This window comes from Lagopus muta, chromosome 13 (genome assembly GCF_023343835.1).
Source record: "Lagopus muta isolate bLagMut1 chromosome 13, bLagMut1 primary, whole genome shotgun sequence".
In the NCBI taxonomy this organism is placed as follows: Eukaryota; Metazoa; Chordata; class Aves; order Galliformes; family Phasianidae; genus Lagopus; species Lagopus muta.
Window position 1 is genome coordinate 4,141,122 of NC_064445.1, and position 23,760 is coordinate 4,164,881.

Sequence of the window (23,760 nt, forward strand, 5' to 3'; positions counted from 1 at the left end):
GGTGAGCCTGCTGCTTTCTTCACTCTGTAGTTAAGCAAGCTCCTCTATTTTGATATCTTTCCAACCTTCCCCTAAGAAAAGCAGAACAGGCAGTGCAAAGAGATCTTGCTCAAGTCTGCGATTGGAACTACCTCCAGCCTGGAAGCAGTCTGCCTGTTCCCCCAGCAGCTGTTGCAATAGCTGCCCTTGCTGGAGCCTGTCCTTGTGGGCAGGCAGGGCTAGGAAAGCCTTTGCTATGGTTAAACGGAAGGCAGAAAACATGTTGGCTGAGGGTTGCCAAGGCAGAAAACCACCGGCCTGTAACATTTTCATCCAAAGCGTCTTCTTTAGCTCCTTGCAGCACGTTATTTTCATTCCATGCGCTGATCTTATCTCCCAGAAATGAACACCAGGCCAGACACACACTGTCACACAGAGCTGCCATCATTAAGGCAGGATCACTTACTGTTGATAGAGTCACTTCCATATGCTCTCACTGGGGATTTCCTGCAGCAGGCTCCAGGTGAGAAATAAAGGCCACTCCCAAACACTCCTTAAGATATCAGTTTTTATTGGACATTGCAAGATCAATAAGAAAAAATAATTTGTACAGCTTTGTACACCATTGCTGCTGAAGAGTAAGGCTACTTGTCACATCACAGAGACCTGGTGCAGCCAACAGGGTGCTCCCAGCATGACTCACATCTGAGGAACCAATGTTTCTCCAAGAATGACTTACAACTGTCAGATGGTAGCACCACCCACCGTGGACAGGCCTGTGTAGCCTTACCATAGCACAAATGGGGCTTCTTAGACAAATAAGGTGAGCAGCCTTGCTCTAAGATACCCTCTCCCAATGGCTCACTGTCAACCACAGTTGCAGGATCAGTCTGGTACAATGATTACAGACCTTTGGCCTCACTTTCCCTCCCTGACACCAGCTAGGGGGGAACCAGAACACTTAAGGTTTTAATTGGCAGAGTAACCCTTTCCAACCAAACCCAGATGTTTAAGAGTGATTGTAGAGCAGCAGCTACGGGTATTGCTCTAGCATTGGGGCACCCAATCCATAGGATGGGCAGAGCTAGAAAGAGAGGCTTCAGTTTACACAGTAGTTTTGCTAAGCTTTTTGCCTTTGACGGTTCTTAGCTGTTTAAAAAACAGGTGCTAGAACAAAAGGTTGATTTTGCACAGAGGCAGTGAGACATCATCAATTCTAGTTGGCCCCATCAGTATCTCGCACTGCCCCCTCTTTGCTGTGGCAGGTAGGTGGGAGAAGAGCGTTCCACTGCTGGACTGAAATGCCAGACCAAGGAAAACGTGAGCATTGATTCAGCCCCTAAGAGGGGATGAGAATTTAGAAGTCAGTAGTTAAGGACCGCATCATCTGTCCTAATAAACACAATCAAGACAGTCATTTTAAATCACCGCCAGGCTCAGCTAGAAAAAGAAATCAATTTTAATGGCTCTGTAGGCAGAAAGGGGGAAACTGTACTATAATTAGCTGAATACCTGTACTGTATTAATGCCAGCAAGCAGACACAGCTGCTGGACCTTGCTCTTGTAACCTTTACAGAAGGGACACCGCTTACTGATACTTAAATACCTCTCACAGAAAATGGGAACTAGTATCTGCTACCATTCAGAGGTACTTCTGCACCATTCAGTCATCTGTATTCACAATCAAAGAACAAAAATGCAGTGGGTGAAGGAACTGAGCATAGTAGATCATTGATGTGATCAGCAGTGAGCTGCCTCCCCCACGCAGGCACCAACTGTACAGCCACATCCCTGGCAAACAGGGCAACGTAGGACAGTTTGCTTTTAAAGAAAGGAGGGCAACAAGGAAATCATTTGATAATGAAGAATTAAGGAGGGGAAAAAAAACAACCAAAACAAAACCCTTCACAAAACCACTTTCCAGTATTGTAAAAAAATAAAAACAAATGCAACCATTCTGACTTCCTGTACCTCCACCACACAGGTCTCTGTGGCTCTGTAGGAACAGGAAACACTGCCCTTCTTCTGCTGATAAGTGATGCAGTGCACACAGTATTTCTGAAGGAGTTTCTATAAACTGTAGTGCAAGCAAACTGAGAAAATAAATAGCACTCAAACATTCCCTCCTAGCAAAGAACAGTAATCGTGGTAAAATCTAGCTTGTCTTTCATTTTAGCTGAAGTTAGGTTACCTGCAACTTTGTTAGTATGTGAAATTTTGAAGATGTGCTTCACAGCATAACTGTAGAATAATTTACACCGCATTGCCAATTCGTTTTCATCAACAGCATACAAAGAAGGTCCTTAGTTTTTATATATATACTTTATAAAGTCTGGAAGATCAATATAAATACTGCTCCAGAAATTAAAAAAAAAGTGTTTACATCCCCGACTTCAATTTACATCTCTGTGTCCTGGGTTATCATTAGGATCTGTAAAAGTCTTAGCGGCGCAGAGGTTCAAGTTTTCGAAATTTCAGTGACGAGCTGGATGACAAAGCATCTTGATTTGAAGAATTCACTGTGTCTGGGGACTGGAACAATACTCTACCACGATGATTAAATACATAAAAAGATGGATGGTTCCTTAACGTCTCAAACGTCCTTCAAAACAAAGGCAGATAGTCAGCGTTAATACTGTTTTAGAGCAGGACTTTTAGAAGAGTCAGGCTGGGGTATTCCAGCTTTTACAAAGCAATGCAGGTTTTGAAAGGAAACCTCAGGAAGGCCATGCTCACCTCACGTGTTTTCTAAACTAAGAGAAAATAAGACAAGGGGGAATGGCTTTAAACTAAAAGGGGACATTTAGGTTGGATGTCAGCTCTTGATTGGAGGGCAGTGAGGCCCTGCACTGCTGCCCAGAGAGCTGTGCTCCACCCCTGCAGGTGTTCAAGGCTGGCTGGGATGGGGCCCTGGGCAGCCTGAACTGATGGGGGCACCCAGCCCATGGCTTGGAGGTAATGATCTTCAAGGTCCCCTCCAAAGGCATTCCATGAAATACAAAGCCTGACAAATTCTGTGTGTTCAGTTTGCAGAGGCTGCCCATACTGCTGTCAAACTTCACTTTCCTTCCCTGAGCTCAAGGGCAGAGCTGTGGATGGCTATTTGCATGTATACCACACGTGACAGCCTCATGACTTGTAACACTGTCAGTTTCCCATTCCTTTCTATGTCTGAACATCAGGGTTTTAAGTGCTATGAAGCAATGCTATGGCAATGTCAACTTGTTTAGTTTCCATATTCTCCTAGGCTTACAGGAGCGGACAAAAAGGCCACCCCTGCCATCCTAACTTCACATCCTTTTCAAAATCTCAATTCAAAGTTCATTATTTTCTTGAAATCTGCAGAAATCTGTCATTCTGCCTGGAATATTTCACTGTGAGATTCAAACAACACAGGCTTTTGCTGTGAAGAAGCCATAAGCAACGGGGGGTGTGACAGGCACACGGCCCTGTGATACGTGAGACTGCCTCACAACAGTGCTCTGTGACTGCTGAGCTCTTACTCCCCAGGCAAACAATTCTGCACAGCAGGATTTTGGAACAGAAGAAGTAAAGGGAAAACATATTTAGTTTCAGTTTTCTAACTCTCTGCCTTCAGTTCCACATGTTATTGGCTTCCCCAAATATGACTGATTCTGTGTGCCACAGCTGTGTGTGTGAAGGAGCTGAGCTAAGGAGAGGCCAAGCCTGATGCTGCCACTTTACAGACGTGCCCCATTTGCACAGAGCGTAACGGATGTGTTTATGAGAAGAAATAAAACATACTTATTTTTTAGTTCTGAAGTGGCATCCATGTCTTTAAACTCTCCTGCGATATGTACAATCCCATAGCAGGTAACTGCAAAGGCTAACAGAGTCTGAAGAACTATCTGTAAGAGAGGGGAACAATGCAACACACTGATTACTAAATATTCTTCATGGTAACAAAAAAAAATCTCATCTTTCAAACTGTGTCTCCTGTACTTTTCACCCAGTGACAGAAAGTGCTTTTCAGTTCAACAGCAGGGAAACTGAGGCACGGGATTATTCAGCAACAGAGATGAGAAAAGCTCACAGCACCTGACAACCTGTCTGTACTGCATGAACTGCACTGATTCGCACAGCTCCACAGGGAGATCTGCACAACAACACGCTGTTCTCGTGCACTTAAGGATCTAATGTTCTTCCAGAGAAGTGTACCAGTGCCCAATGGTAGCTGCACAAAGGGGAGGGGTGCTGTTTGTAGGGGGTGAGCATCTCCTCACCTTTGAGGTTACACAAAACCAGAACAGAGAACTGGAGTGGAATTTAAAAAAAGAAAAAAATAAAATACAGAAGGCCCTTTGGAAGCAGGTTGTGCTGGCATCAGACGGGCACAGAGCCATGCTAGATAAACAAATGTCAGCCAACAAGAGCCAGAGGGAGGATGGTGTTTATGCTGCAGAGCAGGAGACAAGGGCAGCAGCTGTCTGGAGCTCAGGCTGCGCTCAGGGACTGCCTGGCTGAGAGGCATCAGGACAGGGGGAGAGCAGAGGGCCGGGCCGTTGTGCCCTGACAGACACAGCTACAGGATGTGGGGATGGAGAAATCGCGTTCTTTTCAACAGAAGAAACCTGAATTGACGGGTAACCTAAAAGCTGCTCCGCCGCGGATTCCTGCCTACCAAATCAACACAAGAGAGACCCAGCTACCAGCACGGCACCGCGCTTCCCAACCACCCGCACGACCCCGACTTACATCTATGGGAAGCGTCTCGTCCTCCTTCTCTGTCAGCCGCATGTAGGAGCGATCTGCAACACACAAACGCGCGGGGCGTCCAACACGGAGCCCGGCCCGACCTCCGCGGACGCGGCACCTCCACCCCGCGCCGACCGCCGCGCACGGACACGGCCGGCCATCCCGGCCCAGTGCAGCTCCGAGCCCCGCGTCCCCCCCGCCCTGCAGGGCCGCAGCCCGGCCCCGAGTTCCCCGGCGTGCCGACCGCGCCCCGCCGACCCCCCCTCCAGCCCTCCGCAGCGCTGACGCCCGGCACACTCACGCTGCGCCGCCGAGAAGGCCGCGTGGGCCAAAGCGAAGAGGCCGAGTCCCACCAGCCCCTTCCACAGCGAGGCGGCCGCCATCCTGCCCGCCGCGCCGCCGCCAGGGGCGCCCCTACCGGGCGCGGGGTGATGGCGTCACGGGTGGGCGGGGCCACGAGGGGTCTGGACGGGAGGCTGGTGGGCGTGGCCTGCTGGTTTGTGGGGAGCGGTATGTATGGTAGTGGGCGTGGCCTGAAGGGTTGTGGGCGGGGCGGTCCCGCACCCCTCCCCGCGCCGCAGCCCCGCTCGCTGCTCCTCACTCGCTTTGAGGGCTTTTTCTCCTCTCGCCCACCTCGCAAACGGTCGCTTTGCGGCCCCGGCCGCGCAGCACCGCATCCTCATCCCCACCCCGGCTCCAAACTTCGGCCCCGCGGTCTCCGCCCCTATCCGGGCTCCCGGCACCGCCGTCCCCGCCCCGCGCCTGCGCCCAGCGCCGCTTCCTGCTGGCGGCGGGGCCGGGCCGCGCCGTGCCGGGGCGATGGCGGGGCCGCGGCGGTGGCCGGGCTCGGGTCCGGTGCTGGCGGCGGGGCTATGGCTCAGGGCGGCGGCGGCGGCGGGACGACCCGGGGCTCTGGAGGAGGAGATCGTGTCGGAGAAAGCGGCGGAGGAAAGCCACCGGCAGGACAGCGCCAACCTGCTGGTCTTCATCCTCCTGCTCACCCTCACCATCCTCACCATCTGGCTCTTCAAGCACCGCCGCGCCCGCTTCCTCCACGAGACCGGGCTCGCCATGATCTACGGTGAGGGGCGCGGGCACGGCCGTCCCCTCCCGCCGGCACCCCGCGCACCCCTGGGGGCGGCGCCCCGATCCGCGCCTTCTCGCCTTCATCCCGGTGGCGGCGGGGTGCGGGCGGAGCCTGCGGGGGGCGCGGGCCGGGGGGCGCGGCGTGGCCCGCACCGTGCCCAGCTATGGGCTGTGCTGGAGCCCCGGGCACGGGCTGCTGCCGCAGTTGGTCCTCCTCGTGCCTCGGGTGTGCAGGTGGAAACCCGGGTGTACCGGGGTCATGCGGTGTGGTTTGAAGGCCGAGCAGCCCTTGGCTGGGCGCTGTGCCGGGGGAATGATTAACGCGGGCACGGAGCCTTATCCAGGCAGGAGCGATGAGCGTAGCATAGGAAAGGCGTCTTCTTCTGGTGGGTGTTGGAATCCACTTCCCTTCGTGCCGCCCACCCCGGGTGTTGTGCAGCCACGCTTGGTCGTGGCTGAGCTGCCCGTGGAAGGAAGCCCTGCTGTGAGGGTGGTGGCCCGCTGTGTTCCTCGCCTCCTGCTGCCCCACGGTTCAGCTGCAAGCATCCTTCAGAAAGCTGTGGGGAGGCACGCGGTGCCTGCGCTCACCCATCCCTGCTCATCCATCCCCACAGGCCCTGGTTGTCACCTCCTGGTTGCACTGTGCTCTCAGAGGATAAACCTCATCATCTCGGTTTCTAAAACACATCTTTTCCATCGGCTCTTTCACAGGCTGCACTTAGGGAGGTGTTGGCAAAAAAAAGTAACATCTCCTGTCTGGCCAGGCAGAAAATCCCAACTTCTCACTGCTTTTTGTGCTCTGTACCTCGGGTCAGAACAGGGATGTGGTTTTGGTGGGAACCTGCTGTTCTGCAGCAACAACCTAAAAGCTGCTGGGAACAAAATCAGCAGCTTCAGCTTGGCCATACCCGGCTCCTGTGATGCTTTCAGCCCAGGGGAGATCAGTAGAAGATGTGGAAGTGCTGCAGCAGGAGGGCTGCACAACAGTCCCTCACATCTGGGCAGAGGAGCAGTTTGTAAAAGCTTGTCTTTTTCTAGTTGGAAAAAAAAAAAGCCCAAGAACAGAACTTTTGCATGCATCTTTCATGCTGACTTACTTCACAACTCCCTGGTGTCTGTGTTCTCACCCTGAGTTGTAAGCTGTTGCTTCGGGTGGATTTATACCTTACAAATTACACTGTTGGCTCAGGGCTGGTGTTCAGGAGCTGGAGTTATTTCACTGGGATAGACAGTAGGTGCTCAGCAGCCCCTAGGCTTCATTTCAGTGTTTAAAATTAGGTTCCCACACCCCAGGTACTCAGCATTTAGGCCAATTAAATGAGCAGTCTCGTTTTATTTCGGCTCGGGGGCTGGCGGGGATGTGCCGAAGCTTCTCCAGAAGTTCAGTTTCCTTGTTCTGGTTCCCTCTTGGCCCCTGGATTCATCCCAGCTGGGTGTTGGTATGGTGCTTTTGGGTGCTCACTGCATTTTTCTTTCCTTTTAGTGCCCAGATTAATGTGTGCCGTTGGCTTCCTGGTGCTGCTGCCATAATCTGTTAGCCTGTATTTTAAATCTTAACTGAGATATATTCAACAGCACCTGAAAAAAAAAAAAAAAAAAAAAAAAAAAAAAAAAAAAGCCCGTGGGCTTTTCTTCTTTTTAATGAAGTTGGGATAAATGCAATGAAAATGAAGTCGTACTTTGCATAGAAGAGCTCCATGAATTCTCTGGCCTTGCCTGTAGCTCCTCGCTGCTCGCAGCTTCCTGGTGTCAGGTTCTCACTTTTGTCCCATGTTGATACCGGTGGGTGGCTCACAGATTGCTGCTAGGACAGCCCTTCAAATGCCAGAGGATTTTAAGGTATTTCCTAAGAGACCATCAGAAAGAAGAGGACATGCTGGGCTTGGTCTGCTTAGCCCAGGGCTGGTGCTGGTGTCTGACAAGTTGGGCCGTCTGGGTCAGATTTGTGCCAGGAGCCTTTGGGCAGCTCCCTTACATGGGAGGTGAGCAGGGAAGGTTGGCTCCAGAGCATTCCCATTCCCTTCCTTCTCCTGTTGCTGGCCAGAGCTGGGATTTGGCTGGCATGTGGGGCTGGGAACAGCTGCGTGAGTAAGTGAGCTGGTGAGGATGAGCACCGCTATCAGATGTAGCCCCTCTTTGGGACAGGGATTAAGAGGCGAGAGGTGCGTGGGTCAGGATCCTTCCTGAATTCCCAGCCACCACCAAAACCTCTCCCTCCTTCCCCTGAGCAGGGCATCTCATTTCAAAGCCACGAGTCCTGGTGTCCCTGGGTGAGATTCCAGCTGAGGAGACAGACAGCTGCCACAGGAGTTTCTGGCTGCGCTGCCTGAATCAAGGAGTTTCCAAACTTTTTTGTGCAGAAGGCCAAGTGGGAAGAGTCCATGGGACATCCCGTGCTCACAGCCTGTGGCTGTCAGGAGGCACTGCTGGGAGAGTGTTCATGCACTGTGCCTGAGAGGGGGAGCTGGAGGAGCTCATGCTGGTAAATGCCATCAATCTGGATGCAAGACCTCGGCGTGCAGCTAACGAGCTGTGCTGCAAACGAGGAGTGCCGTATGAACTGCTGACTTGTAAATCCACCCCACTGGACCCCAGCAGGCAGCGTTGGCTCACCCTTAGGTTGATGCTGATGGTGTGGAGACAAAGCTTGCAGGGCACTGAGCAGAGCACAGTGATTGGCCCCAAATGTTACCTGAGTTACTGCAGCAGGGATTGCTGCTGGGAAGCTCCCTGGTGCAGGAGGTGGCGGCGTGGCTCCACTGCCTGGTGGGTACGGTCTTGCTGTGTGGGGAAGAAGGGAGCTATTCTCATTGTTTTGTGGAAGGAGGAGTGTAGAAGTTCATAGAATGACTGCTGGTTTGGAGTGAAGGAATTGATGGCACAAAAAGTGACCCCAAACCATCCGTGCTGTTCTGGCCAGTGTCTGTGAGCACCCCTTCACTCTGGCCTGGGACAGAAAGATGCTTACTGTCCTCAAAGCATTCACAACAGCTCCTGGTGTCTTTTTAAATCCCCTGCCAATTGTATTTCTCTGCTGGTGTTACATGTCCTATCAGGTCTTCAGCTTCAAATGCTCACAGCATCCATCCCCGGCCCTTTGTGCATCTCTCCCCAGGTGTCCTGGTTGGTGTGGTCCTGCGCTACGGCATCCATGTCCCCAGTGATGTCAACAACGTGACTCTGAGCTGCCAGGTGCAGACCAGCCCTGCCACACTGCTGGTGAACGTCAGTGGGAAGTTCTATGAGTACACTCTGAAGGGGGAAATCAGCGCCCACGAGCTCAACAATGTCCAGGACAATGAGATGCTGAGGAAGGTAAGGGTGCTGGTGAAGGGATGGGGTGCTCCTCACCAGTTCCAGTGGGTTTGTGCAAATACAGAAACCCTGTGTCCACTGGATCAAGTGATTGTTTTAATCAGTATTTGCTTTGGTTCCATGCATTGTTAGCTAACGTGCAATGTAATGAAGCTGTGGTTGCAGCTGATCTTAACTTGAGCTGCTTTGGGCTGTGGGTCTGAAAGATCCCTGACACCTCTATGCCCATCTTGTGGGAGCACAGGGTATCTCATACCTCATTGTTCCTTCTTTTTTGTCTTGCAAAAGCTTAACAAACCATTCTACTGTTCTTTTGTGTGTGTTTGTTTTACAGGTGACTTTTGATCCTGAGGTGTTTTTCAACATTTTGCTTCCTCCAATTATATTTTATGCAGGCTACAGCTTAAAAAGGGTATGTGCCTTTACAATGCCCACGTTTCAGTTCCTCTGCCACCAGAGCATTTTTCATACTTGAGAATACTTTGAAGCTTGCTTAGCAGCCACAGCTGTGGAATTGAGTGCAGTGTTCCCAGTGCACATAGGATGGTGGGATGCAGGGTTGTGGGTCTCGTTCTTGCCCCAGGAAGAGTTGGTGACTTCAGCTGTTGGCAGCACGGATTTGTGCAGGGGTTTGGATGTGAGCTGGGCCATTCCAGCCATCCCAACTTCTGAAACACTTTGGAGGAAGGAAGGTTTTAGAAAGCTCTGAAATGGAGAGGGAGAGGAAAACGATCCTGTTTAGCTTGCGGGAGAAGGAAGGAGAACTCATGCTGCATTAGGAAATCAGTTCCCAAGGCTTGGAGCAGCACCTTATTAAATACATTGGTACAGGAAAATATCCTCATGTTTATTAATGCTGCACCAGCTGTGCTGCTCTGGCTGCACACCATGCAGCTCGTGGTATTTGCAGCGGACACAGGCTGCAGTGGGTATCTCTCCATTGGCACAGCTTGAAATAAATTGTTAGTGAGGTGTCATTCATTTTCTTTCATTTTTTTCCTTCTAGAGGCACTTCTTCAGGAACTTGGGATCGATTCTGGCATACGCTTTTCTTGGCACTGCGATTTCCTGCCTGGTGATTGGGTGAGCAGCTGAGGCCGGGCGGTGCTGGGGAGGCTGTGAGCTGTGTGTGGACTGGGGCTGGGAGGTCAGGCAGGCTTCTTTGTACGCAGTGCTTCCTTTGCACCTCATACAGAACATCCATACATGCAGCCAGCAGGTGAAAAAACAGGTGCTAACTTGAAATTATTGAAAGTGCAGTCCTAGCAAGCATGAGACACACGAGTGGAGAGCAGAATCATAAATGTGTGTCCTGCCCTTACTTGCTGGAGACAGATGCCTGGCAAACACAGATTGTGTTTCTATTTGTCTATGTGCACAGAGGGAGCTAGATAATTCCTGTTCTGAATAGCAATACGTGGATGTACGGTGTTTTCCACTGGAGATCCAGGGGATTCAGCCAAGCTCAGCACCTGCATTATCTCTTCCTAGCTGGAAGTTTGGGATGTTTTATAGTGAGGCCAAGGCTGTCCCACTGAAATGTGTTGGTGTGAAGTCTGTGAAGCAGTCCCAGAGGTGTTGCCATGGCCCATCCAATTTCCCTGCCTGCTGCTCTTTGTGGCCATGTTGTCAGCAGGGGAGTTTCAGTGCCATCTCCTCCCAGTGCTGTTACTTTGGTGCTGTGCTGCCGGTGCTTTGGATTCCAGTTCTGCACTCTGCTTTGGGACCCCGGTGTTGCATCAGACTGAGTTCATGCAACACAGCTCTTCAGTGTTCCTATCCTTGGACGACTTTGGGGAGTTACTTTGGCAGATTCTGGGGAACTCTTTGCTCTGCAGATCTGAGCAGTGGCCTCTTGTGCTCCCGCAGCTCGGTCCTGTATGGCTGTGTCGCGCTGATGAAGGTCACCGGGCAGCTCGGGGGAGACTTCTACTTCACCGACTGCCTCCTCTTCGGGGCCATTGTATCAGCTACTGACCCAGGTATGTTAGGTGCTCTTTTTCCCTTGTTTTGCCTGTGTTTGGGGAAGAGGGGAAGAAAGGAGAGATCTGAAACCTGTGCAGTTTCCCATTTTCTGAATTTTGAAGGTTTATTTGCAGCGCTCTCAGCGGTCAGATTTCTTCCCTTTTGTTTCCTTCCAGTTGTGTGTAATATACTTTCCAAAATTCTGCTTTTCTTAGTCTTGGTCTGCTGTGAAGCCCAGTCTCTCTTTCACCTTTTCTGGGTCCATTGGGACAGGTGTCTGCTTCTGCTGTCTGCTTCTGACATCCTGTACAATTGGTGAATGCAGAACAATACTGTGTAGGAGGTTTTAGTTCAACCTTAATAAAACCAAATGCCTTCAGCCTCCGTTTGGATGGGATTTTGGAAGTGGCTAATCTAACAGAAAATTGATCTTCATGAGCAGTACTGAGGGTAGTAGTGACAACTTGGCCTGCTGAAGCAATTTGTAAATGAAAACTAAGAAAACCACACCTTGTCCAGCTGAACCTCACGTGACTGATGGTTGCTTTTACATGGTAGCTGTTTGTTTGCACATTCCAGTTTCCTCTAAAAAAGCAGGGCCATGGAAGGGCCTCTCCTTTCTCCTGCCCTTTGTTGACCAGTTCTGGAGTCAGCCTGGCTGCTGCATTTGGGAAAGGTGTAGTGGAGTCACAGTAGCTCTGGGAGCTCTAAATGCAGATACTGGTCAGTTTTACATGAGAGGGAAGGGCTGCAGGCCTGGGTAAGCCAAATCTTCTGCCCTTCTGAAACAGGTGCTAGTGGCTGTCGTTTCTGATGAACTTGGCTGTTACCTGCTTATCTCATCAGTCATTTCCATTTTTGAAGACAAATTAAGGAGTGTGTGTATATGTGTATGTGACTATTACTCCTGATAGTTTTATTAAAAAATCTAGCTGATGTGATTTCCCAGCTTCTCCAAGCATGTCTCCCTGAAGCTGAGCCTCCTCTGTTCCTGGGGAACTGGAGTGCCTGCAATGGGGAGAGCACCCTCTGGGTGTGTGGGGAATCCCTATGGCAGATGGGCAGCCTCTTTAGGTAATGCTTAGAGATGATGCAGAGCTGTTGGTGAGACGTCCCTTCTTCAAGCTTGTAAGCAGAAGCAAGATTTCATGGGTGAAAAAAGAGCATAGGGGTTAAATCCCCATCAGTGTGCAAGAGGGAGTCTCTGAATATTCTCAATTCTAATGTATTTATCTTACTGGTATATCATAGAATCATAGAATGGCCTGTGTTGAAAAGGACCACAATGATCATCTAGTTTCAATCCCCCTGCTGTGTGCAGGGTTGCCAACCACCAGACCAGGCTGCCCAGAGCCACATCCATTGTTGGAAAGGTGACCCCAAGAAGCTGGCTAGAGTTAGCAGCCCTTGGCAGCAGACTCTGCTCTCTGCTTCAGAATGCAGACCTGATGCCCAGGATGCATCTTCCTAAAAGGATGGGAAGGTCAATCATAAGACAAATCTGTGTCATAAAGAACAGAAGGAAGACAGGAAGAGCACAGGGGGGCAGCTGGTGCCTCTGGAAGTACAGAAGGCAGCTTTCTAAAAGGAACCTTTTGTCTTTGACACCAAACTGACGGCACCTTTTTGAATGTCTCTCTATTTTTCTATTTGTCAGTGACTGTTCTTGCCATATTCCATGAACTCCAGGTTGATGTTGAGCTGTATGCCCTTCTCTTTGGCGAAAGCGTCCTCAATGATGCCGTTGCCATAGTGCTGTCTTCGTAAGTTTGTCTGTTTTTACTTTTAATTGTTTTGTACCTTACATGTTGGGCACTGTGGGGAGCCACCAGGCCTCACTCCTGTAAAACAGGAGCATCAGTGCTGCCCAGTCCAGAATTTCCTATTGAGTGTCCCTAGAAGCTGTAGTGACCTTCTGATCACTCTCCTCCTTGAAGACACTACTGGGGAGTGTGGGTTGGAGTTACAGTGTCTTGCTGCATGATGTTGTGCTCTCTGATGGCCTGCTGACCCAGCCTCTCTGACGTGCCAAAAGCACTGCATCTCTATGCCAGCTACAGGATCCCACTGAAGCCCTTTGCTCAATGTCTGCTCCTGCCTGCCCCCCACTCACAAATGCTGTGTTGGTTTGGGTGGGAATAGATGCTAAAGCAGCTGTCTGCTTTCTCTGCCCACTGCGTGTGCCTCAAGAAGAGGGCATTGCTGGATCCTGTGCTGAGCACCTGCACCAGAAAGTGGCTGCCTTTCTAAAGCGTGTTTTATAATATTCTTTAATATTTTATGTCCTCTGCATGTGGGACATATTTTATCCGCATTGCCTTTGTGTTGTCATCATGGGAGCCTATCTGGAAATACATCGTGTCTGCAGTTGTGACAGGTTAACTTATAGCTACGACTAATGCAGAAAACATTTCTGGAATATTTGTCACGCTGCTTGCGTGGGTTTTACTGACGTGGAGGCAGCACTGTGAGCTCCATACTGGTTTGCATTTACTAAATCAAGCATTTCTGGAACTGTTTGCATCACTCCTGCCCTGCAAAGAGGTGCATTGTGGCAGAGTTGGTGGCAGGGAACCTGGCTGTAAAAGGGAACTGAACCCAGAACTGAAAAATGGTGTGCAGTGTGGGGCTGGGCTGCAGTTTGCTTCTCCAAAAGGGGATTTCACAGTGGCTGAAGCACGGCTTCCAAAAGGCGTGGGCAATGGTGTTTTATTAGTGGTGCCAAAAACAAAACCAGGAGGAAGGCTGCAAAAGGGTCAAGTGCCCAACCTACATCCAAACAGGGGGAAACCAACTGGGATTTAAAAAAAAAAACCCACACAAAACAATGAAGCCACAGAATGAGGCCATGGTGGTGAGTGGGAAGTAGAAGGTGGATGAAAGAAATGAAACCTGTGGCTTACGCTATAAAAGATGATGCAGAAGAATTAAAATTTATGAAAAGCAGGGAAATTTAGCAAGGGAAGGGACCCATTACAAGTTGGAAAGTGTTGGTTTATCCTTTGTGTTGCAGAAAAATGTTGGTCTGTTATTTGGGGGAAAGCTGGAGGAAGTGTGGGTGACAGTAACTTTCCATTCCAGCATAACTCAGGAGGTTAAACAGCAACTGCCCAAAGGTCGTGTCCAAGAGGCAGCCAAGGGACGGCTAACCAGGAGTTAATGTTCTCAACACATGGACCTGAAAGAAAGCTGGTTGTGAACCAGCCCCATTCACCCTGCTGCCCTGTGAGATTGCACTTCAGCACCCAGAGCAGTGCAGCATAAACACAGTGCATGTTAAATGCACTGAAACTGAGGAACTTGCAGTTCTCCATGGGATATTTGCATCAGCTGCTTCTGCGGTGTCGGCAGAGAAGTGCTGGCTTCCCACTTAAATGCTCTGTGTTCCCAGAGGGTCTGGCTTTATGGGGAGCTGATGCCAGGCCCCCACATTGCCATTGTAAATAATGAACTGTTGCCTAGCAAATGCATTTGCAGATGTGCAAGAGATGGGCTTTGCTCTGATGCTCCGGAAGGAGCAAATGCAGAGCCTTCCTGGGGCAGCTGGGCTGCAGGAGTAGGGCTGGGAGTGAAGGGCCCAGAACTGCCAGGGGCAGTTTGCTCCCTCCCCGCTGCTCTGTTTTCTCACGCTCACAGTTTGCAGCAGTCATAGCATTTTGATAAGCAGACTAAGGAGTGTTTTGTTCTTGTGTGTGCTTCTCTCCCCTCTTTCAGCTCAATTGTTGCTTACCAGCCGGCGGGTGACAACAGCCACACGTTTGATGTCATGGCAATGTTCAAGTCCATTGGGATCTTCCTGGGGATATTCAGTGGATCCTTTGCAATGGGAGCAGCTACTGGAGTTGTGACAGCTTTAATATCCTTTTCTTTGTGTTCTTTTTCTTCCCCCCAAGCTTTTTCATAACAGCTTCCTCTTTTGCTGTGCTGCGTTTCGCCCAGACTCGGTGTTTCGTGATTGCCTATGAATGAAAGGCAGCACCATGGCCTTTGTGGGGGCAGGCAATGCAGTGCTGCTGTGACACACAGATTGCACACCCTTTCACCTACAGTTGCTCTCTGAGTTGTCCTTAACCATCTGCAACGTCACCAAGTTCACCAAGCTGCGGGAGTTCCCACTGCTGGAGACTGGCCTGTTCTTCTTGATGTCCTGGAGCACCTTCCTGCTGGCTGAAGCATGTGGCTTTACAGGTAAGCTCCAGCTCCACCTGGGGTAGAAATCTGTAGGGATGCCACTGGGTTTTGCTTCTTGCAGAGGGCTCTCCTCTGCTTCCACAGGTTTAATTGCTCTGGGTTTTAGCATTATTGCATTGAACCCCATGCTGCTGGGGTGCAGCTTAGCTCCCTTTTCGTGGCCAGGAGTCTAACGCAATGCTGTGCTCCCCAGGTGTGGTGGCTGTACTCTTCTGCGGGATCACGCAAGCCCATTACACCTATAACAACTTATCTACAGAGTCCCAGCACAGAACTAAGCAGGTGAGAGCCCCCGAGCCCCCTTCATCCTCTGAATCTGCAGTTCAGTATTCTCTGCTTCTCTCTAGCCAGAGTGAAGGGCATCTGCCAGTTTGCAGCTGTGTTTTGCTAGGGTTGCTTCTGCAGAAGTGTTTGTTCTGTGATGGATGGGCTAAGATTCTTCTTGTTAAATCTATGTTTAACTCCCTTTCAATTTTTATTTTTTTTCTTGCAGTTGTTTGAACTTCTGAATTTCTTGGCAGAAAACTTCATCTTCTCCTACATGGGACTTGCACTGTTCACCTTCCAGAACCACATCTTTAACCCTACCTTTGTGGTGGGGGCTTTTGTATCCTTTGCTGTCTTTTTTTTTTTTTTAATGAATAAGAAAAAAAAAGGAGAGGTTCCTCATTCCTAGTTTGTGGTTTTTCATACAGATGCATTTTTTTCCCCCCCACTCAGCCTGGCTTTATTTTTAAAAGAGGGTTTCTCCTGTGTAATGCTGCTGCTGCTGGTTATTTTATGACAGTGTTTTCCCAGCTTGTTTTTTACTGTCTTGCCTGCTTCTAAGGGCCATTCATTGGTTGCTGCAGGGGCTCAGGGCTGGATGTGAATATGATGCCTCATCATCATATGGCACAGGAGTGGCAGCATGGCACAGGAGTGGCGTTGCAGATAGTCACCTCCTGATGCAGCAGTTTGTTTCCTTTGTTCTGTGCTATTCTCTTTGGTTAACCCTGAAAAAAGCACCTTTTTGTCAAAATAGCATAGTGAAACTATAGGAGATGCTTCTGAGTGATGCAGTGAGAAAGGATTTTCCCTTCTACTGGCTGATGGTAGTGGGGACACACAACCAGCCCTGCTATGTCTCAGAAAAGTGAGAATCAAAAGGAATTTTGTTCATATCACAGGGAAGCCATTGCAGATGTGCAGAATTATTTTCACTCTTTGCCTGCACTGAAGCACGTTTATACAGATGAATAAATGTTATCTTCACCAGTGCTGACCTGTGAGTTTCCAGTGGGATTTGCTGAATTTCCCCCCCACTTAGCTGTTGCAAAGTTGTTTTGGGGTAAAGGGAGTGAAGAACATAGATTCATTTGGGTGCTCAGATTGAAATTATGTGCTCTGTCTCTTAGTAGGAACTGGCTCAGTGTTGAAGTGGCTCATTCGTGTGAGAGAATACAGAATACATCTCTGATGCAAATTCATGGTGTTCAGGAAAGAACATAAAAGCTGGGAGCATTTTACATATTATTTGAGGCTGCACTGAATTCTGGTGGCTGCAAGATTAGTTTTGCCATCTGGGCATTGGTATTAAAACACACGGCTTCAAAGAGAAAAGCAGTATGAAGGGGCTGTTCTTTGTATCTTACAGGCTATGGAAACAGAGCATTAGGGTATTTTTTTTTCCTTCTCAGCTGCTGCTGCTTTCATTTTGCTGAATAATCTTTGGGAATGAGGCTTTGCTTATAGCTTCAAGCCGAGCTGTGTGGTGTGCTGAGGAATGGCAGGGGTTGTGGAAGCTGTGAAAACCTGAGCTTTGCAAAGGACAAGTAGTCCTTGTGGTGGAAAAGGAGCACAGCACAGGAGAACGTGCAGTGAGAAGTGGTGTTTTTCCTCTTCTCTCTTGTCAAACCTGCCCTCTCATCATTTCCCTTGTTTATTTTTGTTTGTCTCTGTGTGATATTCCTGATATGCTGTGTGTGCTTCACTTTGGTATGCATAGCATGCTTTTCCCACACTGAGCTGGGTTGTTGTCTTTGCATCTCAAGGACTGGTGTTTACAGAGCTCCTCGTGTTGCTGCTTGGCACCAGGAATTGGCTCTGTGTGCAGAGGTGGGATACGATGGGAGACACAGGAAGAACAGTTTCCTTAACAAGTACAAACACAGCTTGCTATCTTCCTAGGAAGAGCTGCCAATATTTACCCACTGTCATTTTTACTGAATTTGGGGAGGAGAAATAAGATTGGAACAAATCTGCAGCATATGATGATGTTTGCTGGTACGTTGTTGCATCCTTTTCTCCAAACACGTTGCACATTGTTTCCCCCCCGAGCCACCTCTCAGGGCTGGGCAGGCCAGGGCTCTGTGGGACTCACCAGGTGGAGCAGGGGGGTCTGGGCAGTGGAATGTTGGACTACGTTGCAGTAGAGATGGAGCCCTGTCCTTGATAGCTACTCCACTGTCCCTTCCTCTCACAGGGCTGCGAGGAGCCATGGCATTTGCCCTTGCCATCCGTGACACGGCCACCTATGCCAGGCAGATGATGTTCAGCACCACGCTGCTCATCGTTTTCTTTACCGTCTGGGTTTTTGGTGGGGGCACCACAGCCATGCTGTCCTGCCTGAATGTCCGGTGAGTACGGCCACCAGTGTGGGCATGTGAGCTGCAGAGCTCCCGTCCTTCCCCATGGCAGGCAGCACACACCCACAGGCATTGCCTGTGCTCACCCTGTGCTTGCTTTCTCCTCCTCAGGGTCGGTGTGGACGCGGACCAGGAGAACGTGGTGAGTGCAGCTTTTGGTCTTTGCACTGCACTCCTTGGTGCAGGAATTGTGCCTGGGAGCCTGGGAATGCTCCTCTTTGCTCTGCTCCCTTCTTGCTGTGGGAGGATTTTCAGCAGTTTGCAGTCAGTAGGAGTCATTGCTTTTCTGTGCCCTCTGGAGTTGTAATGGGGCTTTCTTTTTGTTCAGTTTGAAAGAAAGCCTCAGAAGTGTTTCGTTGCAGTGTTTAGACAGTCCGTGTTATTGCTGCAAGACATTTTGTCTCTCTCTTTGAAGTTAATATCAAAATCTGCATGACACACAGGCTCTCTGCCATCCCAGCATCCCATGCAGGACAGAAGTGCCATTCATTGCCCCATTTCATGTAGCATCTCCAGGCTTGCCGTGCCTCTGTGTGCTGGGAGCAGCCACGTGGCTGAGCAGGGACCACTGGTGGCAGTGAGATGAGTGCTGCAGCCTGGCCATGCTGTGGCTGTGCCTCTGGCTGATTTCAGGGTGGGCTCTGCACCCTGGGGGCTTGTTTCATTCAGTGCCTCTGGCTGGGTTGCTCATCTCCTAAAGAAAAAGGCAGCTGGAATCTGAAAGCCAAATTGCTGTGAAATGTGTAATTGTATTCATAGACCCTTCCGAACAGTTTTGTGTTTTTCTCCAACTAAAAGGAAGCACTGAGTGCCCGTGGTACATGATTATTTGCATATTAAACCTCAAGGGAGATTGGAAAGAGGCTGGCCCTGTCAGCTGCCATTAAGTGTGATGGCTGGGCACATTGCTGGCTGTGGGGCACTAATCTTTAGGGGCAGAAGCTGGAAAGCCCCAGCAGAAAATCTCCCTGAGGCTGTGAGTGATGTCCACGTGCTCACTGCACCCTAAGCTCTCTGCTAGGAAGGTGTTCTCCTGCATTCCACAGAATCAGCATTTTGCTCTTCTACTGATAACGTTTTGCTCTCTCACAGGGCGTCCCAGAGAGTGAGAGGAGGAGCACGAAGGCAGAAAGCGCCTGGCTGTTCCGCATGTGGTACAACTTTGATCACAAGTATCCTTGAGTTGAATTTGAGGCTGTGCCAAATCCCCCATGCCAGCTTTGCAGATGAGCCAGCACTCACTTCCCTGTCCCATGGCCATTTAGCACAGTGCTGGCTCAGTCCAAAGCTGTATTCCCAGCCTGGAAACCCAGAAGGTCTCCAAAGGTCTCTGGTGCCTGTTCCCCAGGGCAGGAGGGCAGGGAGGCAAGGGACATACCCTTTCATAGCCCTCCTGCTGGATCAGTGTCTCTCCTCTCTCTCAAATGCTTTGCCATGAGCTAACATATGCTAGGCTGAGAGGTGCAGGATGGTGGGACAAGGGATGCTGCAAATCCTCTTGCAGTGCCCTGATCCACTCGTATCCCTTTTGTTGGTTGCACTCAGGTTGCTTATCCCTTTCTGTTTTATGGTTTCAGGGATTTGTGTTTCTTTCCTTCCTCTGATTTCCCCCAGACACCAAGCCCCGCTGCTTCATCCACTCCTGACTCCTTGACACTGCTGTGCTCCTCTCGTGTTCCTTGTTCTTCCTTACCCCTCCCTGCAGCTACTTGAAGCCTCTGCTGACACACAGCGGCCCTCCCCTCACCACCACACTGCCAGGCTGCTGTGGGCCCATAGCCCGCTGCCTGACGAGCCCTCAGGCCTACGAGGTGAGTCCGGTGGTGCCCCCTCTTTGGTGGTGTCAGTGGGGTTTGATGTGCTTGTGTTCCTCTGCAGCCTTTGGGTGCCAAGGAGGAAGTCAGATACGTGGGCTGAGTCCCATGAGCGTGTTGCTCTTTCAGCTGACTGTTCGGCCATGGAGGGTCGCGTGATGTGTGGGTGGGAGTTCATGGCTGCATGAAGCTTGGGTGTCCTTTCTCAGGTTTTATCAGCAGGGAAGTTCAGTTTTTTCCACAGTGTAGGAAAGGCTGCGGTGCAGCACCTGTGCTTCATTCAGCAGCGTGAATTTTGGATGATCCTGTTGGAGTTGGACTCAACGATCTTTATGCATCCCTTCCAACTTGGGGTATTCTACAACAGCTGTTTGGGAAACATTAAACAGCACTTTGCCTCTTTTCGTTGCCCAGAACCAGGAGCAGCTGAAGGACGATGACTCCGACCTCATTTTGAACGATGGGGACATCAGTCTGACCTACGGGGATTCCACCGTCAACACCGACTCGGTCACGTCCAGCAGCGTGCCACGGCGCTTCGTGGGGAACAGCTCTGAGGATGCTCTTGATCGAGAGCTGGCTTTTGGGGACCATGAACTTGTGATCCGGGGAACACGCCTGGTCCTTCCCATGGACGATTCGGAGCCGCCATCAAGCATCCTGGATAGCGCGAGGCACGGCCCAGCGTAAGGCTGCTTGGTTTAATTGACAGTAATATTTGCATATATGATCAAGAAATGTGTACTACCTAAAGTCTAATGCATGTCTCAAAATGTTTAAGCTGTATAAATATTATTTATATGGTGTCAGAAGAATATAAATATTCTCTGCCAAGCACTTGTAAAGAACAAGCTGCAATTTTAAGTTAAAAACTGTGTTGACTGCACTGTGTAGGGTGGAACTGTTTTAGCATTGAGCCTATTGCACACAGCGAGCTTCTGTAATGTGTGATTTGATGAAGGGTTTTGTTCCCAGCTAGGTAAGTAAAGGAGCTGACTCCCTGCCCCTCCTCTGAACGCGGGAGGTGCTGGCCAGCAGCAGGAGTTGCTTTCTGCTCAGATGAGGGTTAGTTTTTGCCTCTGATCTTTGGGTAGTTGTGCTTGATATGGCAGCAGAACAACAGACTGCAGGCTCTCATTGGCTGTCTGGGAACCTGAGCAGGGAGCTGGAGATTTTCTGCTTTTAGTGACCCTACAGCTCTGTCCAGAGCTGATGGCAGACCCCCCCAGACTAACAGCTTGATGGAGGGGTGAGTTGTGCTGGAGAATGAGCTGGTCCTGCAGAAGCTACACAGGGTGTGCACAGGTTATAGGGCCGACTCTGCCTTTCAGCAGCTTTCTAGAAGCAGCCAACAAACCCTGAATTGGTGACCAGATTTCACATTTGGGAAGCGACTGTGTCTTTGTGCAAGCAAATCTCTGCTGAAGCCGTGGATGTGCTGGACCAGAGTGTGGCCAGTCCTGATGGCTGCAGGCTGACACAGTGCCTCCGTGCTTCCCCAGGGGCACTCAGCACCTGAGTGGTACTGAAGGGAGTTGTCCATCTGTCCGTCCTCCTGTATGGTCGAAATCATTGCACTTTGTTTAATAACTCCTTAGCATTAGCATGCTGTGTGTCTGTAATCCCCACCTGATCTCTCTCACGTCTTTTACCATTTAATGAGCAATGTTTGCCAGTTGATTTTCTTCTTCTTATTATTATTATTATTTTTTTTCCCAAGGAAGAGTGCAGAACAGTTTGTGATTTCACACTAGTGTTACAGGATTTGAGCTGTAGTTACAGGAAAGGCTATAAAGGTGCAGTGAAATTATTAACCCTGACATCCTTCTTTTCCTTCTTCAATGGAGGAAAGCACGGAAATTCAATGTTTTATTGTCTGCTTTAGCTGCAGTTTTGCTATACAAACCTTTCAGGGTTATCAGTGCACTGTGGCCTGTTCTGGAGTTTACCCACTCCAGAGGTCTCAGACAGAGGTGTTTAAAAAGAGAGTATTTGATGGCGCCAGGGGAGGGTGTGCCCTCCCAGCTGCTTTCCTTGGAATGAACTCTGCATCTCATAGGATCCGATCCTGAGACCTCAGAGCAGTTTCCCTATGGCTGTTTTCCTCAGTGGCACCTGAGAGTTGGAGGAGACAGGAGACACTGAAATTCTGAGTATTTATGGGTGAGTAAATAAATTCAAATATATATTTCTTTTCATTTTCTCAGGTCTAAGTAACATTGCCTTAAATTTATGGATGCGAAACCAATTATTTTGGCAGTTTATCTCCAAGAAAATGCTTTCTTTTTCCTTCTGAACAAGGTGTATATGTGTTGCCATAGGACTCCTCTAGAAGGGGGGTGTGCTCTGTTTCTATTTAGGTAGGGAATCTTCCTTGCACCAGTAAGTGGCAGTCCTGCTGTTAATGTAGCTGTTGGATTAGCGCTAGGCTCTTTGTTTCCTGCTATGCAGGAATTCCATAAAGTGTGCATTTTATATGGCATCTGTAACTTAACTCCGTGTGTTTGGAAAAAACAAATGATTAAAATAAAACAAAATAAAGTGGGTACGTGTTGGCTTTAGGTTTACTACATCACTCCTCCATCCTTTTTGTTCGTTTTGCCTTTTTGAAGAGGTGTGATAAATAACCACCTCTTGCTTTTTCCTGTGTGGTCGGACTATGAATTCAACCGGTGGTGCGGGCGCTGGGCTCCGTGCAGCAGAAGCCTGTGGGTGCTGCAGGGCTCCCTCCTGTCATCCTGGCTGAGGTGCAGAGCTGCAGCCCATGCCACAGCCTTGGTGGCATCCTTCTCTTCCTCTCACTCTCCCACTTGAATCATTTATCCACTTTCTTCAAACTTGCCAACAGATTACTGTAAGCCTCAGCTTTTGATGGCAGTCACAGCTCGATTAGTACATATAAAAAATTAATAATAATAACAAATGATTGATGATTGTATGGGGTACCTATGAACTGCTGTTATCCGTACATCATATAACCAGGACTATTTCACCAAAACTTATTGAAAGAATGGATGTATGCTGCAGTTTGGGGGTGATGCAATAAATGACTCATCTAATCCTCACCTGATTCCCTTCTCTGGTCTGCAGCATGGAGCTCATGAGTGCTGGGTTGGGACGTGGAGCTGTACTGCTCTGTGTGCTGCAGGGGCTGGGAGGAGGTATCCTGAGCCCCAAGGCCCTTTGCCAAATAGGACAACTCCAAGGAGGAAGTTTACATCTCACACAAAAATTTAGGGGAGGTGACCTCCTTCTGTGAATTGAATTGTCATGGTTTTTGCACAGGAAAAAGCACTGTAGGTGAAGTTATGGTTTGTACAAGTACTGTCAACTTGTGTGGTAATGGCATTAACCCTGTAGCTGTGGTGTTTGTGCAGCTGATCTGTGATAGCTGATGATCACTATTGGACCTTCTGTTTACACTGACTAAATCCTTTACTGTTGCGTTGTACTGTGAAAGAAGGATTCTGGGCCTATAAAATACCTTTTTTTTCTGGAATTGTGCGTATTGTTTCCTTAATTCACACAGAAATAAACCTGTAGCAAGGAGAAGAGGTGCTGCTTTACCTTCTTGGACCTCTTTGTGGATGTACAGGACTTGCTGCTCCAAGCCTATGTCAATCCATTCTGGGTCATGTAAAAGATAGCAAGGCTACTCAGTTGTGCCAGCAGAACAGGGAACTTTCTGTGCAAGGACACAGTTTAGCGATCAAACAAATGCCTTTTGGCATCTCCTTATCCTCACAAACCCTCCAGAGAAGTGCAGCACACCCCTTACAATTAAACAGCTGTGTTGAAATAGGGAACGATTGGGCTCACCGTTGCTGAATGCTCTCTCCAGCACACCAGCGCTTCCCAGTGCGCATGGCTGCATTCATTGGAGCTGTTTTGCAGCACAGGCATTGGGGCTGAGTGTCTGTAAAAGGGGCAGCACTGCACAGGTGCTGCTATGGAGGAAGGGAGAGACAGATCCCAGCATAGACTTGCACTGCAGATAGGTGCACAGAACTGCTGAGCAGCCCCTGTTCTATTAGTTAAATTAATTGGAGAGGTCATGGGCAGCTCTG

General features: G+C 49.6%; 2 protein-coding genes across 2 annotated transcripts; one reads left to right on the top strand and one right to left on the bottom strand.

The window, feature by feature from the left end:
• Positions 1–532: 532 nt before the first annotated feature.
• MMGT1 (membrane magnesium transporter 1) lies at positions 533–5,133 on the bottom strand. Its single transcript, XM_048960067.1, has 4 exons — positions 4,997–5,133; positions 4,696–4,748; positions 3,745–3,848; positions 533–2,581 (listed from the first exon to the last, which is right to left on the bottom strand). The coding sequence occupies exons 1-4, from the start codon at positions 5,076–5,078 to the stop codon at positions 2,422–2,424; spliced, it is 399 nt and encodes a 132-aa protein (XP_048816024.1). The 5' UTR covers positions 5,079–5,133; the 3' UTR covers positions 533–2,421.
• On the top strand, positions 5,127–23,192 carry SLC9A6 (solute carrier family 9 member A6). The gene is given in 18 exon segments (XM_048959969.1): positions 5,127–5,138; positions 5,219–5,357; positions 5,360–5,776; positions 8,897–9,096; positions 9,431–9,508; positions 10,103–10,179; positions 10,966–11,078; positions 12,719–12,824; positions 14,776–14,917; positions 15,144–15,249; positions 15,446–15,534; positions 15,746–15,859; positions 17,406–17,517; positions 17,717–17,870; positions 17,991–18,021; positions 18,972–19,051; positions 19,585–19,690; positions 20,108–23,192. Coding segments are annotated over 18 exon segments (2,352 nt in total). The 3' UTR covers positions 20,384–23,192.
• Positions 23,193–23,760: the final 568 nt, after the last annotated feature.